We start from the raw sequence: 21,824 nt of genomic DNA, 5'->3' as shown, positions 1-21,824 counted from the left end.
TACTTTTCTTATTTATAGAACGTTACTTAAAAACAAAAAAAATTACAAAGATCAATTTTTCAAACGTACATAAACAAATCCAAATTGAATTCGGTGAGTGCTTAAAAGGTTAAATTATAAATAATTCAAAATTCAGGCAATTTAATTAATAATAAAGTTAATTATGAAAGTAGACTGACATATTTACCTGGCTTCGCATTGGATCAGTGTTGATCTGACACATATAAGTTCCAGAATCATTCTTCTGCACATTGGACACGTGAAGTTTCCACGTGTTGTGACCATTATGTGTAACTGACAGTCTGCTGTTGTGAGCGACCAGGTGTGTATGAATCGCCAGAATTGCTTTAGAGTCTGACTTAATCCAAGCCACCTGATGACAGATTTAAACGTAGGTCAATAAATAATAATTAGCTTACAATATTTTAAGAAATATTATTTTAGAAATTAATTAAAAAATACTTTAATTAAATAATCCAAATGTTTCAATTAAAATATTTAGAATAACATATTTCCTTTGTGTTAAATTCCATACAGTCATTACATGCATCCAACAATCATTTATCGTTAAGGGATTTATATTATTTATTTATGTATAAATTGTAAGCTTACTAAGGCTTATACCCTATTATAGTTACCGGATGAGATATGATAAATTTCGTAGCAAGGACGTTTAATTAAATGTAATAATTTAATTTATTACTAAAAAGTTAAAAAATTGACTCAATCCATAAACTTTTTATTAACTTTCTACTTTTCATATATGACTTCGAAAACTATTTTTTTGAAATGGATTTTACTGAAACACAAGAAGTAAAATAATCTCAAGCAAAAAGACAAGTCTTTTTTTTAAACAATGTAATATAAATCTAAATGCTAAATAAAACTGGATTTGCGAATTCCATATTTTCATATTGTTACGTTGTTATTTGTTTATTTATATCAAATATGAAATGTTAAAATTAAATTATATCAAAATTACGTACTAATCAAAAGTCAAATTAACTTAAAAATTTGACAACGATGTTTTAATACTTTGCTGGCATATTTATTTTTTCTTTAACAGCGGAAAAATAATGATACATTTTTTTATCTACTTGATAGAATTTACAATTAATATCTCATAGTAGATCGTTAGTAAATTTGAGTCATGAGAATCACGTTGCGTCGAGAAAGGTCCCCGACGAAACCCCTCATTAATGCATGCAAATGGTCAAAACTTCATATTTAAGAAAAACACTTGTACAGGTGGTTCAAGTAAAGTTCAATACTTAACAAAGCGCTAGAAATAAATTACAAATCATAGGAAGAGAAAAAAAAATAGTCATCCGTTACAATATATGCAAACAACACAATAGATAAAACATATATTCGTCGGCAAATAGAAATAGCTGTAATTTGTAGTCTGTTAAAGTGATGTTCCCTACACAATGACAGAGTCATCTTGTGTTCTCACTACTAGATTCCTTTTCCAGGTCACTCCTCTGGTTAAATCTCCCAGGTCCAGCACATAGAGACGTTTCAGTCGCCTGGTGTCATCGCTGTTGTCCAATAAATTTTACACCAGATAATTTACAGGTTTGTTTAACCTCCCTCTGTTCATACCGCAAGCGAATTTTTTGCATCTCTTTGTAAATTTAATGTAATCCTTGATAATCATGAATTTCTTACCCCTAACAAACCACGGTACCTCTGTTATGGTTCTCACCAATTTGTTTTGGAATTTTTGAATTTCCTCAATATTGCTGCTACTTGTTCTCCATAGCAGGATCCTAAATGCCCAGATAGATTTAAAGATAACTCTGTAGATCAACAGTTTATTAGATAAAGATAAATGTGAGTTTCTATCCAGCAACCAGTTTAGTTTTCTATACTTGCCGTTAATCTGTTTCCTCTTTTCTACCACGTGGCCCCTCCATGTCACGTGACAAAAGTCCAAGCGTAGACCACGATACCGTATCCGATGTGTATGAGGGATGTAAAACGCCTTTCAAGTTAACCCGGGAACAATCACCCTTTCTCATCCTAAATGTCACAGTGCTTTATTTGTTTTGAATTCATCCTCAATTTTCATTTTTAGCTACGCACCAATGTCGTCTAACTCTAATTGTAGTTTAGCCGAGGTTTGATACGGAACTTTATCGTAAACTAGAATTGCTGTGTCGTCTGCAAATGGTGTGAAAGTGAGGTAATCCGCAGCAGGAAGGTCTGATGTGAAAATCGAATACAGAATAAGCCCCAAAACAGAGCCTGAGGAATTCCTAACTTCGTATCAAAAACTCAGATAATTTATGTTTGAACTATCAGGAAAACTGCCCATCCTAGGTAATTGCTGTTTTTAAAGGAAATACTTTTACCAATTTTTCACAAATACGGTACTTTATGGATACATAATCGTTTTTCAGTTTTAATAACTTCATATATTTTCAGTCTGCATCAGTTTTTTTTTTCTTTTCTGTACAGCATACATGAATTATGAGGTAAATAGATCTCCTATTTACCTCATAAATAGGTGATAGAAGAATTAATAAGACCATAGAATGTAACATTTATCACAAATAAATTGATTTAAAAAAAATTATTTCCATTGAGTTAATCCTAAACGACATAGAAAGTCAAATTATTATCATGAGGCTATTTTGCAAAACTAATTTATACTAAGCACTTCAAAGATCATAAGTGGTATAAAAAATAGTAAGTAACAATTTCAAACAAGAATATTGAACATTAAAATCCTATTTAAAATAATTTATGAAATACAATTCATAGGAGCTGAATTTCCCGGAACAACAAATTAAATTTAAAATGAACACACGTAAATAAAAATAACAATTTTAAACTAATTAATTGATACTAAAAGATAATCTAATACTACAGAGAGAGAAATTAATTATAATCATTTTATTTTGAATAAAAATTAGACTTGATTATATACAGCGAAAGCCAACGTTTATTTCTTCATAAGTAAACAAATATTTGTGGTTTGATAATTTGTATTATTAAAAAAAAAAAATAATTTCTAGAATCACATTTTTTCACAATTTAGGAATTTAATACTTTAAATCATATATTTCCAAGCCAAAAAAATTTAGAAACTAACAAAAAGTGAGTCTCAAATAATAAATTTTAAATCTTCAAATTAATTTAAAAAAATATTATTTTAAACATTAAGTTTAATATGAGCTCAAAATGTGTGCTCATTCAAGATTTTGCATGAGCTTATGTTTTCAAATAATGAACTGAAAGAAGAAAACTTTGGATACAGAAAAAAATTACTTTTCGCACAAAAAAAAGATACTTATTCTGTAAAGTTAAGCTACTATTATTATTATTCAAATTTTTAGTAGTAGTTACACATTTCTTATTAAAAAAAAGGAAATCGGAGAAAACGATATTAGGAAAACGAATTAAAAATAAATGGAAAATTGATATGTCAATTTATTCAGGATAAGCTAAAAATCACATAGCTCCAGCTTATTTTAAAATAAAATAAAAATTTTATATTATATAAACTAAAAAAATGCTAGAGATGTTCATCTTGTAATATTATGCATAATTGTACACTTTTTTTTGGATGTTATCGATGATCAGTGAAAATAAACTGCATAAATGTTTCCGGATGCTCCGAGACGACAGTCTAACTTAACTTGAATTTTACCTTTTACTTGAACTTTACTTGGGTTTTAACTTTTTTCGCCACAAATAACAAAAAAAAAAAAAAAAAACAGAAACGAGCAATACCAATGAAAACTAACAAAAACGACAACAACAACAACAACAACAACAACAACAACAACAACAACAACAACAACAACAACAACAACAATAATAATAATAATAATAATAATAATAATAATATTATTATTATGTTTATGAAGGCATTATGTTCATCTGTCCATTTAAACCGCTTCCTACCCCGGGGTTCTACAGCACTGGGTGACTGAACTTCAGCCACAACAGAAGCCACAGAAGACGTTCCAGGCCTTGTGGTACCATTAGGTGAGGCGCCGCCACTCGCTCCAGCACTCCTCACCCCAGACTGAACATCACGACGGCTCCGAAGGGTGTCAGCCCGCAACACCCTACCGCCCCGGCATTTATTCACATCGTTGTACTCCATTAATTTTCAAAACAAATGGGTAACAGGATAAGCTCCTGCGGGCAAGGCTCCGACACCTCTACAAACGGCCGTCCCTAACATGGGAAACAGACGCCGACCAAACGCCGCCCAATCTGGAACAGACGCGTTGGATTTAAAGTACCTGTTATGGTCCGCGGGTGGGCCTTTGAAGAACACCACCTACCCTGTATATCTACAAGGCCTTCCTCTATCCGCCACCTTGAGGACGCGCCCAGTAGGGGGACAGGACCCCCCCTGGGATATTATTATTATTATTATTATTATTATTATTATTATTGTTATTATTATTATTATTATTATTATTATTATCATTCTCTTGGGCAAGCCCAGTAAAAAGCATCCTGGCCGGCCCATAGGCAAGGCGCAGGAGCTATAACTATTGTTCTGACGTGCATTGTATATGGTAGCATGAACTATTGAAAAAAAAAAAAAAAAAAAAAAAAAAACTATGGGTAAAATGTAAGAATGAAAGATAAAATACCAGACATAACAACTTATGAACTGCCAGATGTTAACGGCCATTGTCCCCCGTCTGCAGTTCCATCTGATGACGATCAGGTGGCCCCTCAAGAACAGGCGTTATCTTATCGCTCGAGCTTGTGATGTACCGACGGACCAAGCGGCATGTATCCAGCAACACAGCCTTCTGCATTGGTCGGAACAGATTTGCTGGTGCTCCAACGGATCTTAATGAACCATGCAGAGAACGTGGAATCTCTCCCATCGCGCCCAAAACCACCGGGACCACTGTTACGCTCTCCTGGTCCCAAATCTCCCTGACTTGTTCTGCAAGATCCCTATACTTCACTAGTTTTTCCGTGTACTTCTTCACTATGTTGGTGGACAATGGGATTGTGACATCAATCAGGAAGGTGATTTTTTCCTGCTTCTTGGTCAGAACGATGTCTGGCCTATTATGCTCCACTGTCCTGTCCGTCAGAACAGTACGATCGTAGTACAGTTTATACTGATCGTCCTCTAATACAGACTGAGGGGCATACTTAAAATACGGGACTGAAACGGAGAGAAGACCCAGGTCCAAAGCCAGTCTCTGATGAAGTATCTTCGCCACGTTGTTGTGTCGGACTGTATATTCCCTTGGAGCTAAAAACTGACACCCGCTAACGACATGTTCGATGGACTCGTTGGTCGATCCACAGAGACGGCACAGGTCAATGGTTACAGCAGGATCCTTGACGACACGCTTTCTGTAGCTGAGTGTGCTGATGACCCTGTCCTGTATAGCAAATACAAGGCCCTCCGTCTCAGCAAACAACTCGGCATACTTCAGCCAGGCCACAGACGCATCTCGATCAACCGCTTCATCCATAAGCGCCGCATAGTACCTCCCATGCAACTCCTTCGAACGCCACCTATCCATCACACTGATCTCGGAGAAGGTATCCTCAAGGGGCTGAAATTTCTCATCCCCGAGGCGCAATGGGGTTAGATTACTGTCACTTTTTACTATAACCCCGTGGAGCAAGCTGGATTGGCTCTTCTCTAGGAAGTATTTCCGGAGATTCAGCAGTTGTTTTGCATGAACCTCCCGCAAATCCACAACGCCTCTTCCTCCTCTATTCCTGGACAGGCGAAACCGCTCGACAGAGCTGAGCGGGTGATGGGAGCGGTGTCGCGTGAACGATACACGAATCATTCTATTAAGCCCTTCAAGGTCTGTCCGCGTCCAATTTATCACGCCAAAGCTATAGGAAATCAACGGAACGGCAAATATGTTAATGGCCTTTACCTTATTAGAACCACTCAACTGGGAACTCATGACGGCTCTTACTCTACTCTTGAAGCCAGATGTAAGGTCCTCTTTCGCTCGACTATGGCTAATTCCAATATCCTGCAGGAAACCAAGGTACTTATATGTCTCACCACGCTGCATTGCATTCATGAGTGCAGGAGCATCCATCTGCGGCACTTATTATTATAATTATTATTATTATTATTATTATTATTATTATTATTATTATTATTATTATTTTTTTTTTTTTTTTTTTTTTATCTGAATTTTTACGGGCATCGACTGCTAAGGTCATTAGCCCTCGTCACATTCTTTAAAAGAAATTATTATCTCCATCAGGATCGTCATATGTAAGGGTGTAAAGGGCCCTTACATTTTATTTAAAAACACAAACTTCACAATAAACATTAAAACATGAAAGACAAGGACAATCACAAACACTTACGGGGTGTAAAGGGCCCCAATATTAAAATTTGAGATAGGTTCTCAAAAGACCATGAACTTAAAATTATAATTAATCTTCTCAATACCATATCTTTCCTCTTTCTTCTATATGTATATATATATATAACTACCGCTTAGAGTATCTTTTTCCACAGCTTTAAACTTCCATTTTACAGACTTTTAAGAAGTCCACTGGCGTGTAAAAATGCAACTATATTTTCTTCGTTTCCATTATCCAGATCAGCACTAATATTATTTGTAAAACAGAACCTCTTTCTGAGGTCCTCATATATGGTACACTCTTCTATTAGATGCTTGATTGTCAGTGTTTTATTGCAAACACCGCACATTGGTCTCACTTCGCCGGTTAACAAATATAAATTTGTTAATCGCGTGTGACCGATTCTAAGTCTGGTCACCGCTACTTGTTCACGGCGAGTCAATTTAAAGTCGCTTTTCCATTTATAAGGAGAAGTTTTAACTGAGTTTAATTTTGTATTTAAACTCCTCCATTCAGCGTTCCACTTGTTTCTTACTATATTTGTTAGACGGTTTTTAATATCTGCCACTCTTACAGGAAATGCATCCAAATCATCGCAGACTGTTGCCTTTCTGGCAGCTTCGTCTGCGATTTCATTACCTGTAATACCAGCATGCCCTGGAGTCCATACAAATACGCATCGCTGTCCTCGTTGTTTTAGAACGTATAAAATGGACAGGATGTTTGCAATTAGGACATCCTTAATGTTCTTGTTCCGAATTGCGACAAGTGCACTTAATGAGTCGGAACATATTAGCACTCTCTCTTCGCAATAGTGTTCAGTGTAGCGAAGAGCTTGCTGAATTGCAGTGAGCTCTGCCGTGTAGACACTGGCCACATCTGGCAGTCTCCAAGAGTGGGCTTCTTCATTTACATATATCGAGCATCCAACACCATGTTCAGTTTTAGAACCGTCAGTATAAATTCTAATATGTTCTTCGTAACTACTGACGGTTGCTAAAAAATCTTGCTGGATGATCACTGCTGGTTTCTTTTTTATTTCTCCTTGAGAGAGATCCAAACTTGTATTTACCGCTGGCAAGAGCCATGGCGGTATTTCTCTAGTAGAAATTGCTAGTGTCTCTGGTATAGCAATTTCATATTTCCTTCTTAATTCGTGGTACCTAATTCCGGCTGGTCTGGAATAGGTAGCACGACGTTCGTATAATGCAGCCATGGGATGATTCATAAACAATTTATTATTTATATGGGCAGGGAATGCCCATATATTTGCTGCATATCTTAACAAGAGGATCTCTCTTCTATAATGTAGTGGCATTATTCCGGCTTCAGACATCAGACTAGCCGCCGGACTTGTGCGGAAAGCACCTGTTGCGTATCTTATTCCGCTATCATGAACTACGTCTAACTTTCTTAAGTGCGACTTTCTAGCGGATGAATACACGATACATCCGTAGTCTAGTTTAGATTGAACCAATGCTTTATACAATCTCAATAATGTCTCTTTTTCTGAGCCCCAATTTAAGTTCGATAAACATTTTATAATGTTTAGGGCTCTTTTGCATCTATCACTCAAGTCCTGTATATGTAATCCCCATGTAAGGGATTTATCCAATACTAGTCCTAAATATCTTACGCTATCTTTATATTGTATTGGATTATCATCAATTGTCAGAGCAGGACTTTGATGAGGATTTCTCTTCCTACAAAAGTGTACACAGCACGTTTTTTCTGGTGAGAATTGGAATCCTGTATTCCTTGCAACTTCATTTAGAGCATTGATCGCTCGTTGCAGTTTGTACCTCACCATAGCAGTCTTGTTGCTGGCATATACGATTGCCAGATCATCAACATAGACGCTTTTGCTGATTTCTACTGGAATGGCTAATATCAATTTATTAATGGCAATGGTAAACAAGGTACCGCTCAACGGCGAACCTTGCGGTATGCCATTTTCCAATATTCTTTCACATGAATATTCATTTTTGACGCGTACTTGGAAGGTACGGTCATTCATGTAGTTGCTGAGCAGTATAGGCAGATTGCCACGAATGCCCCATTCATGTAACTGGAGCATTATACCATGACGCCAGGTCATATCGAAAGCCTTCTGAAGATCAAAGAAGACTCCGACACAATGTTTCCTTGTAATAAAGCTGTTATATATAATGTCCTCTAAGCTGATCATTTGATCAGTGGTAGAATGGTATTGTCGAAAACCTGCTTGATACGGTGATATCAGGTTTTCTTTTTCCAAAACCCAGACGAGTCGATTATTAATCATTTTTTCCAATATTTTCCCCATAGCACACGTCAAAGAAATAGGACGGTAGCTATTGGGGTCTGTTAAATTTTTATTTTTCTTTGGTACTGGAACAACATGAGCTTTTTTCCACTGCTGCGGGTACGTTCCATCCCGCCATATTTTATTATAAAGTTCTAATAATCTACACTTTGCAGTGGTATTCAGCTGCCTGATCATATTGTAGTGGATTTCATCCGGACCAGCAGCTGTGTTACCTGATTTTTCCAACGCTTTCGTGAATTCTTCCATTTTAAATGGTACATTATATGAGTAATTATACTCAGTTCCAAAATTTAGTAGACCTTCGTGTTCTTCTTTTTTGGTTCGAAAACCTTCCTCGTAGTTGGCCGTTTTGCTGGCCTTTTCGAAATGATTGGACAACAGCTCTGCAATTTCATATGGAGTATCTTTTACTTCATCTTCATCTTGAAGGCTAGTTATGGGAGTAAAATCATTACGCCCACAAATCGCCTTCACTTTCCTCCAAACATCTGATGCAGTAGTAGTTTTGTCAATGGATGACACGTATTGCTGCCAGGATCGTTTTTTCGAATCTATCATAACACGTTTTGCATACGCCCTGTATTTCTTAAAGGCAACAAGATTTTCTATACTAGGACGCTTCTTAAAGGCATTATACGCCCTTTTCTTTCTTTTTATAGCTTCACTTATTTCATCGTTCCACCATGGAACGGGTTTCTTTGTAAGTTTCCCAGATGTTTTGGGAATATATCTCGATGCCGACTCGATTATTGCATTTGTTATGGCGTCGACATCGTCTCCGATAACTCCGGTTGTTTCTGGGAGCATCGTTCTAGCTGTGAAGCTCGTCCAGTCTGCCTTTTCAAATAACCATCTTTTAGGGATGGGATATATTGTTCTAGTAACATCAGTTACAATTTGCACCGGGAAATGATCGCTTCCATGCAGATCGTCTATAACATGGAAGCTGTACCTCGGTGCTATCGATCCGCTTATAAGTGCAAGATCTATACAGGACGTCGATCCATCTCTGGCATTGAAAAAGGTTCCTGATCCGTCATTTAAAATAATAAGTTCAGAATTCATCAGGAACCCTTCCAGTTCTCTTCCACGGGGATCTACTCGATCCGATCCCCAGAGAGAATTATGAGCGTTAAAATCACCCACCAGTAAAACAGGTGGGGGAAGCTCGGAAATTAATCTTTCTATGTCATCCTTATTCCAATCGTAATTCGGTAAGTATATGCTGCACACAGTGATCTTAAGCGGTCGCTTCATTCTAACGGCGACCGCTTGTAGGTTGGTGTTTAGAACAACCGCTTCGGTGGTAGCTCTAGTCGATGTTAATATAGCTACTCCACCTCTAACTCTTACATTTGGCGGTTGATCTCGCCGAAATATATCGAATCCTTTTAATTTAAAATTTTCATTTCGGCGGAAATGCGTTTCTTGCAGACATATACAAATCGGGTCTACGTCATGTACCAAGCGTTGGAGCTCATGGATGTTTGAAAAACATCCATTGATGTTCCATTGTACAATCGACTCGCTAATTTTTAATTTTTAATTAAATTATTGCCTGGGTTTTCCTTTCGGCCATCCCTTTTTCCTTTTCTTCTCCATCCTGCGAACAGCATCGTGTTCGCGGAGAAGGTCGTCGCCTGTAAGGCTTCCGGTCTCCGTATCGGAGACCACCGAAGCCGCCGACGACGACGGGCATGGATCGGCGCCGGTTTCAGGCGCCGATTGAGAGGCGACAACCTGCCCGCTCCCCAACACGGGGGTCGCACCGGTCACCGCCTGTGGGAGGGGGGACACTCGCCCCCCCTGTGTGATTTTTTGTGGCCTCTGAGGCTTAGAGGCCACTTCAGTTACAGGAGGCTTGGGAGCCTCCATAACAGACTCTGTAGGTATCGCCTTTTTCTTTTCATCGAGGATCTCGCTGAGACGGACTTGACATTCAGGTTTGTTGTCCGTTTTCTTTTCTGGAGGAGCAACTTTCACTTTTATCGACTTATCTTCAGCAGGCTGTATCACTATCTTTGGCTTAACAAGTTCTTTATTGCCAAAAGGTTTCATCTTGTTTTCGATGATCCTCTCAATCATGTTAGCCAAAGTGGGAGCAAGTTTATTTATAATTTGTGCCTCATCGACAGCAATCGGAGCAGGAGCAGGAACAGTAGCCGCAGCCTGAGCATAAGATGTTGCTGCTCTAGGCTTACGGGCGTTAACTATTTTTTTTGCATCGAAGTAGCTGACTTTTTGCAGGGTTTTTACTTCCTGCACAGCTACCTCATCTTTGTAGACAGGACAATTCCTTGATCTACAAGAATGCGCTCCTTTGCAGTTTATACATGTAGGAGGCTCTTTACATGGCTCTCCCTCATGCACCTCTTCACCGCACACGCATATTTGCGGTCTTTCGCATCTAACAGCGGTGTGGCCAAAGCGTTGGCACTTGAAGCACCTCATCGGCTGTGGGACAAATGCCCGCACATCCAAACGGTGAATCCCCGCTCTTATCTTTTCTGGCAAAGTAGGCCGGTTGAAAGTAAGGACATGAGAAGCTGAGGGTAAGACCTCACCGTTCCTTCTCATGTTCAACCGACGGCACTCTATTACTCCTTGTGCTGCCAGCTCCTCTACAATCTCTTGCTCCGAACAATTTAAAAGATCCCGACAGACCACAACACCCCTTGAGGTGTTGAGCGTGCCGTGGGGATCAACGCGTACCGCTAGCTCTCCAATTTTCTTCAGCCCTAAAATCTTCTGAGACTGTATATCATTAACAGTCTCTACATGAAGTCCCGTAAAAGTTTTCCGTATTTCCTTTACAGGGCCTCCAGCACATTTGTTTATTTCTCGAGCGATGAGAAAAGGACTCACCCTCGAGAAATTTCCATCCTCCTTTGTAATGACCAAATATTTGGGTTTCGGTACATTACTACTTTTAAAAAAAGCCTTCTGTAAGCTTTTTCTAGCCTCAATCTCTATCTTCTTACTCTCCGTACTCTTCCTCCGTTTTGCCTCAGGCGAAACGGCTGGTTCTAAACGAGGGTGTTTACGTGCACCCTCTGCCACGTTGGTTTGTTCAGGAAAATTCATGAACAAATAATCCCTTCTGTAGTAAGGCTAGCCGCCGGGGTACACCCCCACTCCAGGGCTACCAACCCTGGAGGTCCGTTCCGGTACTCCGGTGGAACCGGCATATGTCCTGGCAGAGAGCGGATGCGCAGTCTCTGCACTGACTCCAGGCCCCTACACACCGAAGCTTTCAGGGCTCCCATGCTCCGAACATGGGCACCTTAACTACATGCTTGCCATCGCAGGGGGCATGTGGACGACGTAAGGTCTCCGTTACACCTGCAAATAACTTTGACCGTGGCCGCCACATCGCCAGCTCTAAAGGCGGTATAAATCCATTTCCGTAATCGTTAAAAATGTCGTATCTGCAGGTGGCCGTAAAGTCCAGTCCTGTAATTCGGCCTAAGGATGTAAATCGACCGAAGAAAGTATATCCGAGAAACAACACTCGGAACCCCGTTAGCCAGCTATATGTAATGTACTTGAGTACAGCTGTTACCGCCCTGGACGTGGAACGTAGATGTTGTGTTCCGGACGTGGGGAATATCTACCTCAGGGCATTGTTATTATTATTATTATTATTGTTGTTGTTATTATTATTATTATTATTATTATTATTATTATTATTATTATTATTATTATTATTATTATTATTATTATTATTATTATTATTATTATTATTATTATTATTATTATTATTATTATTATTATTATTATTATTATTATTATTATTATTATTATTATTATTATTATTATTATTATTATTATTATTATTATTATTATTATTATTATTATTATTATTATTATTATTATTATTATTATTATTATTATTATTATTATTATTATTATTATTATTATTATTATTATTATTATTATTATTATTATTATTATTATTATTATTATTATTATTATTATTATTATTATTATTATTATTATTATTATTATTATTATTATTATTATTATTATTATTATTATTATTATTATTATTATTATTATTATTATTATTATTATTATTATTATTATTATTATTATTATTATTATTATTATTATTATTATTATTATTATTATTATTATTATTATTATTATTATTATTATTATTATTATTATTATTATTATTATTATTATTATTATTATTATTATTATTATTATTATTATTATTATTATTATTATTATTATTATTATTATTATTATTATTATTATTATTATTATTATTATTATTATTATTATTATTATTATTATTATTATTATTATTATTATTATTATTATTATTATTATTATTATTATTATTATTATTATTATTATTATTATTATTATTATTATTATTATTATTATTATTATTATTATTATTATTATTATTATTATTATTATTATTATTATTATTATTATTATTATTATTATTATTATTATTATTATTATTATTATTATTATTATTATTATTATTATTATTATTATTATTATTATTATTATTATTATTATTATTATTATTATTATTATTATTATTATTATTATTATTATTATTATTATTATTATTATTATTATTATTATTATTATTATTATTATTATTATTTGTTTTTAAATAAAATGTAAGGGCCCTTTACACCCTTACATATGACGATCCTGATGGAGATAATAATTTCTTTTAAAGAATGTGACGACCTTAGCAGTCGATGCCCGTAAAAATTCAGTTAAAAAAAAAATAATAATAATTATTATTATTATTGTTGTTATCATTATAACAATTATAATGTTTAATTGCTGCATCATTCATTTATGTAAAAAAGGTTTTTTTTCGGAATTAATTTTTCTTGCTTTTTTGGTTGTCTTTGATTATCTTTTATGATTTCCACAAAGGTCTTTTATAAATTAGGCGGCTAAATCTTTCTTAGTAAGAATCATTCCAAAAGATTTCTGGGGTAGTCCCATAATGAAATTTGGTACGAGTAAAAGTACTGGAGACTTTCCTACTGGAATGTTTTTCTCTGCAAGCTGTTGCGTTGGTAATCGGAAAAATATTTCAGCAAAGGCTAGTAAGATCCTCTTATATGAAAACGTAGTACTTTGACAAATTATTTTTCTAACGCTGAATAACAATAACAACAACAGTACAATGATCTTTGTTTATAATTTGGATGTATTAATGTTAATAAACCGATTAGAAGTGGTTTCCAAAAATTGTGCAGAGTAACTTGGGATCCGCGGCACTTTCTCCATCGTTCAGTGGTCACAATCTTATTCGAACTCCTTACGGAGACATACTTCCAAGGGTTTGACGGTCTATTGACGAAATCCTCCTCACACTTCCTAGCGTCGTTCAGTTTATCTCGACGCATTAAACTTTTAACTTCCCCGAGAATATTAGAGACGACCTTACAATCCGAATGGAGTTAAGTTTTTTAAATTTAAGATGAACAGAGTTTTTCTTCTTAATCGTATATATGAGTCGAGAAGAAAACGATGCTGGATATCTTGATGATTTATTCTTATGAATAGAGTCCTTGATCACTTTTTCAGAATTGATTATTGAAAAAAATATAATAAAGCTTTGAGGGAATCAGACTTGTTATGTTTGGTTGAAAATTCTCTATGTGAAGGCAGTTTACACCAAACATTCTGGGTTCTCAAATTTGCATGGTATTGTCCAACTTTGTTTTTTTGGTATTTTATTTTACTGTGAGTTTAACGTTTTAATTTTTACATTTGTATAAACTTAGGGTCTTTACATCCTGCAAGCGCTATATGTGTGCGTTTTGTTTAAATGTTTCATGTTACGTTTATTTTTGTGTTTTATTAAAATGTAAGGACCTTGTACACTCTTACAACTGACGATCCTGTTGGTAATTTTATTCTTTTTTAAACAATGTTACGAGGAATAATGATTGGGAGTCGACGCCCATATAAGCCAAAAAAAAAAAAAATAATAAAATAAAATAAATAAATAATAATCATAATAGCTGTGAGGATTTATCTTAGGAAATATTTACGGTTTACAAGATTATTGTTTGGAGAGTAGAAATAAAGGTGTAATACAAATTTGTACAAATATGAGATAATGTGAATATTTATATATACAACTTTGCGTGTTTATGGCACATTAAATATCCGTATGTTCATATATAAATTTTTATATAAGCTACAACACAAACGAAACGTATATAAATTTACACATTATATTTGCAAAGTAAAACACATACACACACACACACACACACACACACACACACGCATATATATATATATATATATTTATGTTTGTATATATGTACTACACTAGTTTATGTAATATAAACGCAACATAGGTGTTTAAACTAGGTCGGCTATTAATTAAATTGTTGCTTTGTTATCGACCAGATAAACAGCTAGTAATTTTCATTAGATAACGACTGTATAACAAACATTCATTGTTGCAATTGTTCGTAGTAAATTTGTCAGCCCTTTTACCTTAGACGACTAAGTATTTTAAAATTAATCTGTGTAAGTAATAAAATAGTTTCTTGTACAGATTTTATTAAAATTAAAAACTTATTTAGAATTCTATTACAATTATATAATTGTAAATAACCCTTTTTTGACTATGACTTAATGAAAATATTTTCTCATTGTTTTATCAAATGATGATATATTTTGAAATTAAATATAGTTATACTGTATGAATAAAATATTTAAATATATGCGAACATATGTAAGAGATATTTTTTAATGAAAAAAAAAATTGGGTATGAATGGCGCGCATATTAGCAAATGAATAGAATAAACAACAAATTATAAGTGTGATAGAAATGAGAACCATATCAATGTATCTAAAATTAAAAGGAAGAAATACTTTAATATATAAAAACATTCACTAAGAATGTATTTTTACGGAATGGCAGACTAAAAGAAGAACGAAGAAGGACCCATTTCTTCGGATTGAAATCCGCCGAGGCATGATTATGAAGACAGTGCGAGTGAAGAAAAGCTTTCTAACTTTCTTTCACCAACCGGCCATCCTCCTTTCCTAACTCTTAAATTTAGGTCACTCTCAGCACTTGCGACTTCTTCCAGCGAGGAGAGTGCATTGCGTCCTCCAACAACTAGGACCCCCAAGAGGCGCATTCCTACTAGGCCGGAAGGCGTCACCACCGAAAGGACTTCAGTGGCGGACTGAAGAGGAATCACACCGGAAGACCGAAGCACATATGCGTCTAGTATTCTAAGATCAGCCCCAGTAAATCTTTTCAATCTGGTCTTAAGGATCGGAACACAATACACAACTACGTCCATAAATAAATAAATACACAAATTAATGATATAACTGCCAATTAAAGAATGACCCGCCCGATAAATGACACAGCAGCAAGGACTTTTGTTCAGGTACTGCTATTAGTAAGAAGATACATCCTTCCTCTCACTATCGTTCCGTTCCGTTTCATAAGGTTGTGTATAATAAAGGACAAAAAGAAAAAAAATTCATTTTTTCGTTTTAGTCAATTATGAACCACACGTAATTCTTTTCTAAGTATCTGTTTCGTTCCTTTCCTGCTTAATTTTTAAGTCTTCATTGTGGTTCTTGAATTCCTACTAGTACTCTTTTTTTATCTTGGAGCTTCTATAGAAGACTCCTTTTCGAAATTTCTTTAAACCTTTTTTTTATGAATCCCCGATTTTTTATGTCTGGAATTTCTGTTCACGATTCATTGAAGTCTTATCTTAACTTTATCAAAATATACTGTTATTTTCCTTTCTAGGTGAAAGAGAAGAATTTTCTTGGGAATTATATTATGACTCTTCCTTAATTTTATCGTCAATCTTCTTTAGTGCATTATTTTTTTAATTTCTTTTATAACATATTTTGAGGGTGGAGTTTATATAAATTTTGTTATGCATTACAGGAAGAAATATTTTCAATAAAAATTTCTTTTCTTCCTTTTAAATTTCTAAATCTGATCATTATAAAATAATTTGTGGCATACAACGCTTCTAAATGAACTGACGTATTTAAATATATATTTCTGTATATGTAGATTAAGGTATTTGAATATTTCGATTCATTTAGAAGAATTGGATGCTGTAAAATGTTTGGAATACTAATAATAACTAACTGTTTGGAATACAATAACTAAATTAATTACTTAACTTTGCTATTTACAAATTTCGAATTGTATACAATAATTAATCTAATTTTGATCAATAAGATTGAAACGTAAATTAAAAAAAAGAAATTATCTCCTTTTAACCTTTGAAAATGAAGAAAACTGTTGCCAAAAATTTTGCACAAAAAATGAAGATCCTTAAGCTTTTGAAGATAATTAAAACTAAATTTATTTTCTTTCAAAGTATTTATTTTAAAATCTTGGTTAATTCACTTATTTCTTATGTTAAAAGTTTTCCTAAATGGTTTTTCATTGAAGCACTCAAGTACCTCGAGATTGGAATGAGCAGAGGTCTTCGACAGTCGGTACCATTCGTCGTAACTTTTTAAGAATCTATTAATACACTCTTACATTCATTCATTTTGTTTGAAAATGACAATTTAGATTTACGATTAAATAGCCAATATAATTTTCGTAAAAAAATTAAAATCCGAATCTTTCTTAAATGTTTTAAATACTACTTAAAACAAAATATACTTTTTATTGTATCTTAATAGAAATTACTATGGAAGACAATACTAGAAAAGTTCTTGTTTCTTTACAGATAATGATTTACGACATCTACAAATAAGACTAATTTTACTTTGTTAAATCAGTTGCTTTCACTAAGGCTTTACTTAGTTTTTGTAAGTACTTTCTCAAATATTTGTGATTCTTCATAAAGGATTACTATAAAAAAAATTAAAAACTACAGAATTACACAGTTACTATCTAAATCATTGAAATAAAATGAACTACTCCGCTGTTATTACAGTTCATTGGAAGATAGATTGATCTCCGTGGCGAAGTGGTAGCGTTACAGCTTTTCATCCGGAGTTCCCGGGTTTGAATCCTGGTAAGGCACGGAACTTTACGCGTTAAAAAATTCATTATCATCCATCGATAACTGTAAGTGGGAGTAAGCCCACTGTACTGTACTGTACTGCATAAATAGTTAACCCACTCTTGTAAGCCTACTGTTATTACTGTATTGTATAAATATATAATAATGAAACTATTGTTTTATTATGATATTTCAACATCTTAAGATGTAAATTATTAAACTTTGTATAATTTAAATTTAATTTATTGTTTCTCTAAGTTAATCATCGTGTTCAAATTTTACTTCTTCATTAATAATACGTTCTCATTCCTCTTTTTTGTTATCTGATTTTTAATGAAAGGGATGAAAATCGATAAATATATCTTATACATTTCGTAATAGTTGGTAGTAATAATTCGAAAGGATATAAAAATTATAATTTTTCTTTTGTAATGTAGAGAATTTATCGTATTGTTTTATGTCTAATAGATATAAAATTGATGTAATTTCTTTAATCCCGTCAGGGAGAAAAACAAATATTTTCAAGTATAGAAAAAATGTCAGTATTAAATATAAATTGTAATTAAATCTAAATCCTGAGTTTAAATTTGAAGAAAAAGCAGCGAACAAATTTTTTTCACAAAGAAACTGATTGAAAAATATTGATAATTTTGTTTTCAAAAGTCAGAAACTAAGATGTAAAAATATAACTATATTTTTAAAAATTCAGATTTTTCAGGATATTTTTCAAAATTGTTAAAAAATATTTATAAAAGAATGTTCTGAAGTTTTCTTCATTGCATACTACAGTACATATTAATATTTATGATTTAATTTTATGATTATTATTTTGATTGGCATTATGAGAATACCATCATAATACAAAAACTATTTATAAGTTTAATTAATACTACAACTTAATATTATAGTTCGAATCATAACTTAATTAATATAAGTAAATTAGATTATGTATACCAAGAATTCAGAGAATTTATGATTAAGTGAATAGTATTTATACGGTAGTGATGACAGTAAATTAGAAAAAGATAATAAAAAAAAAATAATTAAAAATATGTATTTATAAACCGTGACTGTTGTCGAACTGATAAGGATATCAAATAAATAAAAAAGATCATAGGAATAAAAAGCCTACTCTTTCACTAATTTAATTTTAAAAAAAATTAATAATAATTTCTATTATTTGTAATTATAGAACTGGTACAAAATTGTTAGATGGCATAATTTTTTAAAATTCACTTTGAAATTTTAGCTACATCTTAGCTGTTTATCAACGATTTAAGCAATTATACTACAATTTATATCCAAAATAAAAAGTTAAACATGTTATTTAATAAAACATAATTCAATATCTAATATTTCCGGAGTTATTAATGATTAAAAAGGTTAATGACCGAAATTTTCAAATTTTCAAATGTATTTATTTTATAGAAGTTACTGTTGGCTAAATGTTAACCAAATTTTACTTAAATAGCTTAATACGTTTTTTATATATAAATCTTTATTGAAAAAAACAGAAAATGGTGAAAAGAGGGAAACCGAAACACGTTAGAACATTTATCCACATTAACCTTTTTTTGTTTATTTTGATGTCCTAAATCAATACCTTAAATTTGTTCAATAACTCCCAGACACCTACATGTACAGTTTAATAAAAATCAAATACAGTGTTTTTGTAAATCAATTTTATTGTTTTGTAAACATAACCTCTTGATAAAATTAATTCGGTAATGAAATAAACCTCTAAAATAACTAGTACTTTCGGTTTTTACATCATCTTTAGAAGAATCATTTCAATAGTAGTTAAAAAATCAGCTGAGATCGATTTCAAAAATTTTTGTCATCTTTTCTAAAAATATTCAATATAAATTATTTTTATTTAAATTCATAATTTTTGCAGTTCAAGATTCTGAGGTTCAAATCCTACTAGAAGTTAGCTGCTTTTATACCGATTTGAAGACCACAGTGGATGAGGCTATACCTCATTTAATCTCATATATATCATACTCATCTCATTGGGCCGTGGGGAAAACATACACATTGGGAAAATAAAATAAAATAAAAAATACATGATTTATTTGACAGAATATTTTGATGAAAATAAACTAAAAGATTTAACAGAGACATCAACATAAATGTGTTAAAAATATTTATTTCAAGTTATGTTCTTGAGAATGACGTAACAACTGAAAATGCTAGAATAATGTAATTATTTCTATAATTTGTTAGTATAAAAATTTTATTACTGCTATGATTACATATTTAGTAATTAGCAAGCTGTTCATTCTCTAAAATATTCAAGATGATTAATAAAGAATGTAAATAATTTCAGGGTATGTTCTTCTGGTGAAAATAAAATAGAAAGTTCATACAAACGGTTTCGAAATGCTTTGTTGGCGAGTGTCAGCTGGCGAAAGATTTCACCCTAATTTCTGCGTCTTCAGTAAAACTAAGCCAGACTGTAATTCTTGCAAACTAAATTAAGGGGTAAATTTAGTGGTTTTAAATAAATATTAAATGAAAAATTGAAAAAAAAAAAATAGATCCCAGTACGATATTTTTAGTGTTGAGAGAAATTTGGGGTAAAATACAAAATAAAATTGGGGGTTCAAAAATACACTGTTTTATGTTTGGCGTAAAATAGATTTGTAAAATGGGTAATAACAGATAAAAATTTTAAATAACACTTGTAAAGAATTTGATTCTGATTAAAAAACATATTAAAAAAATCCATTTCGGCATGTCGGAAGGCGGAGTTAGATTTCACCGATGCTAAGTAGGGGTTAAAAAAGATTTCCACCTTAAAGTTAAGAAAAACTTCAAATTTACTCAACACAACGGTTGCATGTGAAAAAAGTTTCACATGTTTAGCATACAAACTCTTATCTTCTTATAGGTCCAGCAACATTTTGGTCATCCCTTACCGTAAGGGTTGTTCATATCAAAAATTGTTTCTGATAAAGGTTCTAGGTAATGTTTAGAGAACTAACGATCACTTTAAACTGATTCGATACTGTGCTTATTAAGGGAGGTATGATATTTTTGGCTTCAAAACCCCATTTTTTCCATCCCCTGGGCCAATGGTTAGTGATATCAAAAAGCTTTATTTACATACGTTTTAGGCCCTTATCTAAAGAATAGTAGGAACTTTAAACGAATTAAATATTTTACTTAATAAGAAAGTTATAGCGATATTTTGTTTTTTTGGATAAAGCCCCCTCATTTTTGTTCTCATAGTCCGATTTTGACCGTTAACGAATTGGACCGAGATTTTGGGACGATTTATCTTTAAGGAACAGTTTGAAGATGATTGGCGCAATATTACGGCAGTTATCGTGTCCACAAGAAAGTGAAATATATGTATATGGTAACCATTACAATATAGGTATTACAATAGGTAGCTTTCTTATGAAAACTACCTAATATAGCAGATTTTAACTACGGATTAAACAAAACAAATTTTTGCTTTAAAGCAAAATTTTTGTTTTTGAAAACATAACTTAGAAAGATCATTAGAAATATCCTTATTTCGAATTGATTACATGTTACGGATCAACTTTTCTTCTGCACTTTATATTGTAACAGGTTCTGGTTAATGGGTTTCTTCCAATTACGAAGAAAGAAAGAAAAATAAAGAAGAATCTACATTTTCAGAAGGAACTAAAAAGGATTCTTTTCTTAAAATAACTGGTCTTTTTAACAATTTGTTTTCTTCTTAATTTTTAATATGGATAACGGCATCTCTAAAACCTTTGTTCAACCATAAGGATTATCCTACCAGAATTAGAACTTGTAGAAAAACATAAAGGCTCAAACAATGAATTATTACGCTTCAACAATTAAAAGGACGAGTCGGGTATACGTTCTGTAGGTCAGGAAGTATAAATACGGCGGCGACCAGCGATCAGGGAGTAGTTCGGCGAGGCCGTGTTCGGCGCAATCGTGATAACAGCGATATCAATAAGCTTATGGTAACTGCAAGTGTAGAGCACGTAACGAGGATACAAATGTGGGCAGATGAATACAAGAATTGTTCGGTGACTTATTGGTAAACAGTAGTGGAAGTGAGAGTATTTTATTCATTCACAGAATGTAGTGTAGGTCTTTTATAAACAGTGAAAATAATAGTAATTGAAAAAAATGAATTTTATGAACTTTATAGACT

General features: G+C 33.0%; 1 protein-coding gene across 1 annotated transcript in view; it reads right to left on the bottom strand.

Moving 5' to 3' along the window:
- Window positions 1-21,824, bottom strand: part of LOC142321194 (lachesin-like) — a 207,160-nt gene that overhangs the window by 80,632 nt on the left and 104,704 nt on the right. The window contains exon 3 of the mRNA XM_075359189.1: window positions 188-373. Within this exon, the coding sequence (XP_075215304.1) occupies window positions 188-373 (186 nt within the window). The remainder of the gene's footprint in view (window positions 1-187; window positions 374-21,824) is intronic.

This window comes from Lycorma delicatula, chromosome 3, assembly GCF_047948215.1.
Source record: "Lycorma delicatula isolate Av1 chromosome 3, ASM4794821v1, whole genome shotgun sequence".
Lineage (NCBI taxonomy): Eukaryota > Metazoa > Arthropoda > Insecta > Hemiptera > Fulgoridae > Lycorma > Lycorma delicatula.
This window is presented reverse-complemented; position numbering and strand designations above follow the sequence as displayed.